At 34.9% G+C, this 11,996-nt stretch overlaps 1 protein-coding gene across 1 annotated transcript; it reads left to right on the top strand.

Moving 5' to 3' along the window:
- Positions 1-6,147: 6,147 nt before the first annotated feature.
- Positions 6,148-6,888, top strand: LOC127849807 (uncharacterized). Its single transcript, XM_052382560.1, has one exon. The coding sequence runs from the start codon at positions 6,148-6,150 to the stop codon at positions 6,886-6,888; it is 741 nt and encodes a 246-aa protein (XP_052238520.1).
- The last annotated feature ends 5,108 nt before the right edge of the window (positions 6,889-11,996 follow it).

Raw genomic sequence — 11,996 nt, 5'->3', positions numbered from 1 at the left:
GCATATTTTGGGACGACACTTAACACACATTCATTTAGACCGGTTTTCCTAGAACGCATCTCGTACGATCAAGCACGAGAGAAAGAGCTGAGTAAACTGGTTTGATATAATCTGAGCTTTATCAATCGCGAGGTATTTACTCAAGTAGCTTAACACATCTGTCAGATATATTTTCCCGCCAAAAAAATCTTGACCTTTACATTAAAGCGTTATATTGTTTACTCACTACTTCACTATACGAAGTATACATTTTCGAGTTTTACTGTTGTAAGATTGTATCGCTTCCGAGTTGTTGCAATTAAAATTCCATTTGCAGATACGGCAAGCTGCATTCATGACTACAATTGAGCCGCGCTCTGTGAAAACGGGGCTTAATGCATGTGCGTAAAGTGTCGTCCCAGATTAGCCTGTGCAGTCCGCAAAGGCTTATCACTTACGACACTTTCCGCCTAAACTGAATTTTCGCTTAGTTGAGATTTCCTTTAAACAAAATATACATAAATTCTGACACTGTCTAGCATGATTAGCCTGTGGGAACTGCACAGGCTACTCTGGGCAGACATTTTTCAAACTTGTTTAAAGCCCTGTGTTATCAGAGACCGGCTAAAAACAAATTATAGCAATATTTAATGTGAGTCTTCAGTAACCGTGGTTCACATTATACTGTGTGCATATTGATAACTGTAAGAATATGTAATAATGCTAACGAAACAATAGCTCAGTAAATGTCACCATTTATATAAATTTTAAATTTACTACAATGTTACTTTAATACAACACATGAAGATTTAAATGTAGGAATATCTCTCCAGAAATCACATAGTGAACTTAAACATCGAAGTTACAGATGTTCCCAATATATCTGATAGTTTTGCAAATAATATGAAAACAACCGTTGTACTAATAAATGTTAATGTTTGTGAATGGTCTGTTTCATACTTATTTTATCTTGTACAGCCTCGTGGTTTTGGTAAATTGTCCGTCGTGAATAAGTTCAGAAGATTTTGTGTCATTATGCACATGCTGTAGAAACTGTATATTCATTCTTGTTTTTAAAAAAATCACGTGTATCGATTAATTTTTGACCTCTCCACAATAATTAAAATAAGATTAAAATGCAGCAATAATATTGAAAATTCAGATATAAAAAGCATGATAAACATTTAAAAACGTCAAACAAGATAATATCATTTTTAAATTGTTATTTTTGCTGCTGCTGCTGAAACATTGTATAACTGCGACTCGCTCTGGGAAAATGCTTAATGCATGTACGTTAAGTGTCGTCACAGGTTAGCCTGTGCAGTCCACACAGGCTAATAAAGTACAGCACCTTCGCTTTTATGTTATGTATCGCTTTAAGGAAGTCTCTTCTAAGCGAAAATCCAGTTTAGTCGGCATGTGTCGTCCCTGATTAGCCTGTGCGGACTTCGCAGGCTAATAAATATTGGACGATACTTTTAGTATTAATATTTATTAAACTGGTTTTCTCGGAGCAAGGCTAACAAACATGGTTCATACGTGTTGCGTCGTATGACTGACTGTAGATGTGTCGTGTTCTGAGAAAACTGGGCATAATGCATGTGAGTAAAGTGTCGTCCCAGATTAGCATGTGCAGTCCGCACAGGCTTATCAGGGACGACACTTTCCGCTTTTATGACATTTGTCGTCTAAATGAAGTCTCGTCTTCGCAAAAATCCAAATAAGGCGGAAAATGTCGTCCCTGATTAGCCTGCGACACTTTACGCACATGTTTTCTCAGAACGCGACTCATATGTTTTACGGTCGAGCGCCTGCAATCACGTTTAGATCTATCATTCACGGTTACGCAAGGTCGCTGGATTTATGTCCCATAGTTTCTCGATACACATATTATATGAATAAGAGGCATGTTTCATTCTGTATGTTTTTAGTGTGACTTGACTCCGATTTTTGCTTTGGACGTGTATGCTTATGTCAGAAATAACAGCAGCTGCTAAAGTTGACCTGTTCGCTCATCCGTTCGATCTCTTTTAATGGTCTTGTTCACAGTATGAAGAAAAAAATACAATTTCCAAAAAGTAATTTATTAAAAAACGAAATGTACGCAATATATTCAATAACGCAAAATAACAACACTTTTGACTAAAAACGATGTTTAAACTTAATTTATGTTCGTGAAATGAAATCCGTCAATCGAAAAAGGAAAATTAATACAGGGTTGTTAAAAAAAAAAAATAAAAAAAAAATAAAGAGTTTGTAACGCTTTTCATCGACAATTAATTGGCAAAAAGAGTATTACCAACATGTCGCGTAGACTACAAAGCCTGCGTGGTAAAGTGGCACTGCGTTAATTGTTACGTCTAGTTGTCCCGGCATTAAACCCTAAGAAAGAAACACTTATTTTTTTTCCTTGTTATTGCAATCAATTAAAACAATTCTAAAAAATGCAGTATATTTAGCACATTCATTTAATGGCATATTTCGAAAATACGAAAATCTGTGAACAAGTCCATTTACGGTTGTGAGTCGAGGAAATAGAATGGGAACAATAATTTGAAATGGAGGGCCAACAATACATGCATTGAGGCGCGCTCTGTTAAAAAGGGCCTTAATGCTTGTGCTTGAAATGACGTTCCAGATTAGTCTGTGCAGTTAGCACAGGCTAATCAGGGACGACACTTTTGCGTTAATTGTATTTTTTATTAAAATGAATTCTCTTTACAGCGAAAATCCAGTTTAGGCGGAAAGTGTCGCCCCTAATAAGCATGTGCAAAAATCATATAAGAAATATTTATGTAGTCCTATTAACTTTGCATTTGTCAGTTACTTTCTTTAAAAGTTCATAATAGCAACATACTATAGCAGGGGCAAAGAAGATTAAAAGAAACAGAAAATGGGGTATAATCAATAATTTACCCAAACGATCGCATCAGTAGAGCCATGAAGTAGCCGGTGCCAGAGGCGTTGTGTTACATACTATAAATTGCGTTCCCACGAGGCGTTGTGTTACATACTATATCTTGCGTTCCCATGAGGCGTTGTGTTACATACTATATCTTGCGTTCCCATGAGGCGTTGTGTTACAGACCATCTCTTGCGTTCTCATGCATGCCAAGTGGCCGCAATAAATAATTATGATATATCATTTCAGTATGGACCATCGCTTCAGTCATGATTTCGCTGAATTATATGGCACCTAATATTTATTAGATAAACACGATTCAACATTTGATATACTATTAATTTTCAATATAGAACCTCGCGTCTGTCATGATTTCGCATATTTAGTTGACGCCTAAATGTTTATTAGATAAACAAGATTCATTGCCCGATATGTATGACACTTCGCTAGCCTGGGGTCATTCTATTTATTTGTCTGGTTTTATATCTCATTTTTTACATGACAATGCGTAAATTTAAGATGTGTAAAAAGATATTACAATGTTATTTGATGTGGTTATATGATATGAATGCTCAATCGTGAAAAAATAAGTTTAGGTTTGTATTAAGACACTTCGTGCATCGCAGTAGATATGGTTTCATTTTACAAAGATACACGTGTAAATGGATATCCGTTTTGTGTTGATACCTGATGGACGAAAAGAGAGTATTGTTGAACACTTCAAAATGCGACTTTGAAGAAATACATGTTTTTGCTTTGATTGCGATGATTTTATCAAAAGATTTTATGTGCATCGTTCAATATACGGCGAGAGTTTCTCAAGACCAGCCTGCGCAGTTTGGTCAGTAGCTAACCTTTCGGCTATAAAGTCACGCAAGGTTTCGTGGTTTGTTATATGAAAAGGGTTGCGTCTGTCAGACTGTGCTGGCCGCAAGGACATAGGACACATTTTCGCATATCGCGGCGCATATTTATATTGCAAAAAATTTCGCTGTTTTGTTTTGTTCCAGGCGAACGTTTTTAATTTTAATGACTTTTCACTGTTCCGGCAATCTTCTTTGAAATGGATCCCTTCATTCGTATAGTTTACGGATTATACACAATCATACACAACAGATTATAAGATTATAAAGTCCTTAAACGCAACAATTTAATTGCAACTTGCATAAAACCTCGGCAATAACACTACATTATCGTGAATCCCAAATTCCAGTCAATAATATTAGATTTGTGTATATCAGACGAACAAATAGCGTATATAATTTTTTATCAGCATGCGCTCGTCCATTGTTATTTGCGAGACTTGGTTACATGGTTACATATATATAGTTCCTCTTAGTGGTGGCTATTAACGAACTCATTCACTATACACAATTTCAAAAATATTGTGTGATACTGATATTTAAGTCCTAGCATTAATGCTCAGGGTTCGCGTGTAACAACTCTCTGGAACGTCTGTTTGGGCAACCCGTAACCGGGCGTCGACATTTGGAACATCTCTGCCATGTCCACGAGCATCAATTGTGACACCCCGTGCCAAACAGAAACTCTATACACGGACATGTGTCTGTCAAATCATGTCTGCTTTCGTATCATTTCCCCGCCCGGACTCTACCCGGGAATGCGTCGTATATATGTATTACAAAATTAACTTAAGTGATGGTAGAATTATTTTTGCGATAAACCTTCTTGATTTTGCCTCAAATTCCATGGCTTCAGATGCCGCAACATTTATTAAACATGTCATGTTTATGTAGGTTTACCTTAACGGCGGGTTTTATCAACAAAATATCGACGTATTTACATCTATAGATGTTTATCACAACGGTAAATATTGGCATGGCGTCGAGGACATATCTCATCTGGGGACCGCGGTGACGGGCTAATGGGATTTTCACACTTATTTGATACGTCCATATGTTATCTGCGGGCCCGATGCCCTCTGGCGGCTTGGCATAGCTCTCTGGTCAGTCAGTAGCGTGGATTCACTTAATACACGGCGACAGTCCTCCGTGGGGGATACGTTCGTTCTTTCATCGCGTGACGCATGACGCATAAGGCAGGACATTATATATGATTTGCTTTTGCCTCACTAGAAACTACGAAAAAAAACGTCCTAAAACTTTGAAGAACTTATTTTAAAAAGTTCAAAGCACTAACATAATATATTCATATTATATTATGGCCCTTGTTCAACACGTATCACAAATGAAGTAATATTCATATTATGTTATGGTCCTTGCTCAACATATATCACATATCATGATGTTATATTCATATTTTATTATGGTCCTTGTTCAACACATATCTCATATGATGTAATATTCATTTTAAATTATGGTCTTTGTTCAATAAATATCACATATCATGATGTAATATTCATATTATAATATCGTCCTTGTTCAACACATATCACATATCATGATGTAATATTCATATTATATTATGGCCCTTGTTCAACACATATCACATATCATAATGTAATATTCATATTATATTATGGCCCTTGTTCAACACATATCACATATCATGATGTAATATTCATATTATATTATGGCCCTTGTTCAACACATATCACATATCATGATGTAATATTCATATTATATTATGGTCCTTGTTCAACACATATCACATATCATGAGGATAAAACAATTGAGCCGCGCTATGCTTATCAGGGACGACACTTTTCGCCTTAATTTGATTTTTGCTTAGACGATACTTCCTTTAAACGAAAAACACCATCAAAGCGGAAAGTGTCCCTGATTGGCCTGTGCGGACAGCATAGGCTAATCTGGGACGACACTTTACGCAGATGCATAAAGCCCCGTTTTAACAGAGCGCTGTTTATTATTTTCATATTTTATTTCTCCTTTGACAGCCGTACGAGGCACGCGCTCACAGAACATCAATAGAACTGTTGAATACTTCAATACTGATAAGCTATTTTACAGTGAAACGAAAATCGGAATATCTATTAATAAAACATTTATCTGTGGAAATATATTTCTGGATTTTATGTGATAGTGTGCAGTGTACCAAAATGTAAACGTTAAACAATGAGTAAATCGCGGGATAGAAAAAGAAAAGATAGAAACAGCAGTGAAAATGAATTACACGGACGAAAAGTACATAAACAAAGAGGCCCATCTGGGGATACGGACTATAATCTACCAGTAAGTGAAGTTTTAAATTGGACACATTCTGTTCTATATGGTGAGGACAATTTGGATTGTAGTGTTTTCTCGAATACATCAAGTAGTTCAACAATGGCTGAAAAAGGTGCCGAGCCAACAAACAGGGATATAATGATCCTTTTACAGAACGTAAGTGGGCGCATCGAAGTAATGGAAAAAAAGATGGGTGCCATTGAGTCCATAGAAAAGAGAATGGGTACACTTGAAAAGGACATTAATAAGCTATGGGTGGCAATGGAAGAAAGAGTCCAAAAGGTAGACCATCGCGTGACGCGCCTCGAGGACAAGGTTGACGGTGCGGACATACATGCGGCGCAGCTGTCCGAGCGGATGCAGCAGTTGGAAAAAGAACGAGATACCCTGCGTGACAATGTTTCCTATCTACAGTCGCAGTCCATGCGAAACAACCTAATTTTCACCGGGGTAACAGAAGACAACTCGACCGGAAACGAGCCGCCGGAAGTTACTGAACGGAAACTCCGCCAGCATCTACAAGACGCCTTTAAGATCGCTCATGAGGTTGTAGACACAATTAGATTTGAGAGGGTGCATCGCTCTCCTGGGTCGCCAATATCAGGAAAAGTGAGGAACATTGTTGCAAAATTCACGTTTTTTAAGGAAAGAGAAACGGTACGCAAACTTTGGAAAGAACTCGACGGAACACTGTATCGTGTCTTTGAGCAGTTCCCACAAGAGGTGATAGAAAAGAGGCGCAAGTTAGTACCCCAAATGAAAGAGGCGAGACGGTTAGGAAAACGCGCCTATCTGGCATATGACACTCTGTACATCGATGGAACCGCGGTTAAAGCATAGGGGCACGATGGTGGTGAGGTGTCGATATTATCGTGGAACGTTCATGGTTTAACTGATGTGAAAAGGTCTAGTACCGAGTTTACTAATATTTTAAGTTCATTTGATATCTGTTTTTTGTTTGAAACATGGACAAAAGTATCTAGTAATATTTCGATTGACGGTTATCAATGTTTTAATTTCTTTAGAAAATTTCAGCATAGAAACGCCCGAAGATGCAGCGGTGGTATTGCTATTTATATAAAAGATCATCTAAAAAATGGAATTGAAATTGTACGAAATCATCATGACACTATTATTTGGATAAAATTAAATCATGCGTTTTTTAATACGACCCGTGATATTTACATATGTGGAAGCTATATATGGGGAGAGGACTCACCAGTTTACAATACAATTAATGTGGATCTTTTTGATATTTTAGAAAATGATATAACATATTTTTCCGAAATTGGAAGTGTTTTTATAACCGGGGATTTAAATAGTAGAACCAGTAATAAATTTGATTTTATCGTACATGATACAATTAATTCCGAAAATGATGATGTCGATTATTCACCAGATCAAACCTTTGTCAGGGCCTCAATCGACAAAATACACAATAGCCATGGTATAAAATTGCTTGATCTGTGTAAATCCTCTACATTACGCATTACCAATGGTAGAATAGGCGATAGCTGTAAACACACATTTTTCTCAAATAACGGTTCTTCCGTAATTGATTACCTGTTGACTAAAGAAAGCAATTTCCAATTATTATCTAACTTTACTGTTTGTGATTTTAATGAATGGAGCGATCACGCACCGTTGCAGTTTTCATTGTATTGTAATAATTTTTCGCCTAGCTACGATTCTTTCACTGATGTTAAATATAAATGGGACCACTCGTTTCGAGATGAATTTCGTTCAGGACTTATTTCTCGACTTCCCGTATTGACGGATATTGTTGAAAACATTGATTGTTCTAATAAACTGTCCATTAACGTGGCGGTAGAAAAATTTACTAATACAATCCGAAACGTTGCGGACCCATTGTTCTCAAAATCTCGTGTTTACAGTAATAAACCCACGTTCTATGTTGACAGTTGTATAAAACACGCTGAGTGGTTTGATAACGACTGTGTAATTGCTCGAAATCAATACCATGACGCTTTACGATGTTTTAATTTGATTAAGTCTGATTTAAATAGAATAACGCTGTGTGGAAAGAAAAGTCAGTATAAGCAGTTGATTAACAAAAAGAAAAGGGATGCATTTAAACAAAAAATGATAGAAATTGAAAGTTTAAAGAGTAAAAAACCTAAGGAATTTTGGAAATATTTTAAATCTAAAAACAAATTAAATGGAAATACAATTTCAATAAATGCATTTAAGGATTATTTTGAAAATTTGAGTAATACTACTTCTAATAGTAATAATCCAGTAGCTGAAGAATTTTGTTTAAATAATGATTTTAACGAAGAAAATTGTACATTTCCAGAACTAGATCAGCCGATAACGGTAGATGAAGTTAGGAATGCAGTTAAACGCTTAAAATGTAATAAAGCGCCCGGTAGCGATTTTATTTTGAATGAATATTTTCTTGAAAGCATGGATATTTTATCCAATCATTTGTGTGTTATGTTTAATAACATTTTAGTTTCTGGCTATTTTCCCGACCAGTGGACGGAAGGAATTATCATTCCTCTGCATAAAAAAGGCTCTGTTGATGATATTAGTAATTATAGAGGGATAACACTCGTTAGTTGTTTTTCTAAGTTGTTTACTACCATTTTAAACAAACGTATCGAATTGTTTTGTGAAGATAATGCTAAAATTTCAGATGCTCAATTTGGTTTTAGAAAAGGATGTTCAACTGTTGATGCTATGTATATATTGATGTCTGTTGTGCAGAATTTTTTAAATGAAAACAAACGTTTGTATGTTGTATACGTTGATTTGCTTAAATGTTTTGATAGTATATATCGTAACGCATTATGGTTAAAAATGTATAAATCTGGTGTAAAAGGCAAATTATTGAGAATAATTAAAAATATGTATGAAAATGTTAAGTCTTGTGTTAAGTCGTGTACATCATATTCTGACTACTTTAGTTATGCTGTCGGTCTCAGACAAGGGGAGGTAATGTCCCCGATTCTTTTTTCACTGTTTGTAGAAGATTTGGAACTTTTTTTACAAGATAGCACCTTGTCTGGCTTAAATATAAACGACATAACTTTAATTTTATTGTTATTTGCGGATGACATGGCTATTGTAGGTAAATCACCAGAAGAACTACAGAACCATTTAAATAACCTTTATCTGTATTGTAATTCTTGGGGGCTAAATGTGAACACTTCAAAAACAAAAATAATGGTTTTTCGCAAAAGGGGTAAAATTCGACAAGATGAAAAATGGACATATAATGGCCAAACTATAGAAATCGTCGACAATTTTAATTATCTCGGCACTGTTTTTAATTACACTGGTAGTTTCAACCTTAATCAAGAACACCTTGTTGGAAAAGCCCTTAAGGCTATGAATATTTTACTTTATAAATGTAAGCAGTATGATCTTAAGCCGAAATTATTTTGTCAGTTGTTTGATTCTTTTGTTGGGTCTATTTGTTGCTATGCCTCTGAAATATGGGGTTTTAATAAATCAAAAGAGATCGAACGCATTCATTTAAAATTTTGCAAAAGATTGTTAAATGTGAAAATAAACACATGTAATGCTACAGTTTATGGTGAGCTAGGCAGATACCCTTTATATGTAAATAGATATGTACGAATTGTTAAGTATTGGTTAAAAATTATTAACAGTAATAATATTATTATACGAACTGTGTATATTCAAGCATTAAATGATTGTAATAAAGGATGCAAAAATTGGGTTGCAAATGTTAAACAATTGTTAAACGATTACGGTTTTTCCTATTGTTTTGAGTCTGCGAATATAACTAATAGCCATGCTTTTGTATGTGAACTTAAATGCAGAATTATTGACACCTTTAAGCAAGAATGGTTTGGTAATATGAACGGAATTTCAATTTTAGATATGTATAGAATGTTTAAAACTACTTTTGAATATGAACATTACTTAGATTTATTGCCGAAGAGTCTACGTTTATACTTTGTAAAATTAAGGGCTTCTGCCCATCCCTTGAGAATACAGACCGGGAGATATACACGCAACAATATTCCCCGTGAAGAACGTTATTGCCTTTGTTGTAATCAACGGGACATAGAGGATGAGTTCCATTTTATTTGTGTCTGTTCATGTTACCGTTTACTACGACAAAAATATATTAAACGTTTTTATTACATGCACCCATCTGTTGTCAAGTTTCATAATTTATTAATATCAACATGTAAAATTGAAATACTTAATGTATGTAAATATGTTAAGGAAGCCCTAATTGTACGAAATACTATTTTAAATACCACTAATTGAAATTAATAATGTTCTCAACTTCGCATGCGCGAAGTTTATGTATCACTTTGCAGTCATGATAGTATGTGTATTATTGTTTTGTTCTTTATTTTTCCTTTGTATCATATATATGTGTACCATAGTAAATGAAATGTAGTTTGTCCTTACTACCTTTAAAATTATTATGTTTTTTCTTTGCGAAATCGTTGTTGTTCTCTGTTCTTATTTTGTGTCGAAATTTCATTGAATTGTCATATTTATAAATATATAATGTATTATTAATTTAGTTACTTACTATAGTATAATGACACGTGACATTACTTTATTTATGATTATATGCATTAAAGACGATGTACTTATGTATAAGTCTAATAAACTGTCTGTTCTGTTCTGTTCTGTTCTGTTCCATGTTTTGTCTGTCCGCGTGTTTGTTTATTTTGGAATCAATTAAGCTTTGCAAATCTGGATTTCAAATCGAGCGCGTCAATCTGGTCACTGCGTTAGAGGCGCTTGATTCACGCCAATTAAGCGCCTGATTGAAAACACACAAACCACGCGTCCCACGGGATGTTTAATTCGGACAGGAAGTCTTTGAAGTTTAGAAGTATTTGAGAATAATTGTCGTCCATTTTTTGCACGTGCGCACGTGAGAGAGCGTTAGCAGCCGACATATTGAAATTGAATGTACATTACTAGTGGATCTAATGATTTACAGTTAAATCGCGTATTTCGTAAAGTTTATAAAATAATTGGTATGACCTAAAACAGGTTAAAATACTTAATGTCAACGGAACACATAGAATCAACGGTGTTCATTATCCTGCTATAGTCAAATAAGTAATTGATTGTTTGCAATAATCCATTTTAAGGATATTTATAATTTTATACGTACAAGGCTCTTTTAACATTAGAATTTATTTGTTGATTGATATACCATCAACACCAAAATAACAAAAAAATGTGTTGGGGCTTTATTTACTTCTTAACAATCGATGAATCTCATAAGTTAGACGAACGTATTAGATGTATACTAAATAACCAATTCTCCTGTCATTAAATCGACTTTTTAAACAAAGAAAAAAAGAGGGCAAGCGTATTACTTATTTAATGATGATATCATTTTCAAAAACGGACTTTATTAAGTTTCAATAATTTGTTTCCAGATTGAGTCACGACGACGATCACCCCCCCCCCCCCCCCGACATCACAAAGGATAACATATTTGTAGTCAGCGTTTCCAATGGGTTTGTCAATATTTTTTAAATTAATATTTTGTTACTTCAGACTTTAGAGAAACCATTTACCGGAAAGCAATTGGTGTCTTTTTTAAAGAAATTATGTTAAGAATGCATTAAATTGCGAACGACGCAATTGGGCAATACGAAACATTTGAGATGAATGTGTAATAATAAAAATGTTTTTGAGAATATTACATATCTTAATATACCAAGCATTAGTAGATAACGGCTGTAGTCGATGCTCTGATGACAATTTTTAGGAAAATAGGACTTAATCGCGCAAATTTATTCGACATGTGACAAGTTTTTATGTTGTTATTTAGTCCTTAACCCATTTATGCCTAGCGTAAAAAAAGGCATTGGCAAACAGCGTAGACCCAGATGAGACGCCGCATGATGCGGCGTCTCATCATGGTCTGTGCTGTTTGCCTAAATGAATTTCTGTAAGAAATATTCTAAATA

Source organism: Dreissena polymorpha, chromosome 11, assembly GCF_020536995.1.
Source record: "Dreissena polymorpha isolate Duluth1 chromosome 11, UMN_Dpol_1.0, whole genome shotgun sequence".
Classification (NCBI taxonomy): Eukaryota; Metazoa; Mollusca; class Bivalvia; order Myida; family Dreissenidae; genus Dreissena; species Dreissena polymorpha.
Note: the sequence above shows the minus strand (reverse complement) of the source record. Positions and strands in the feature narration are given on the sequence as shown.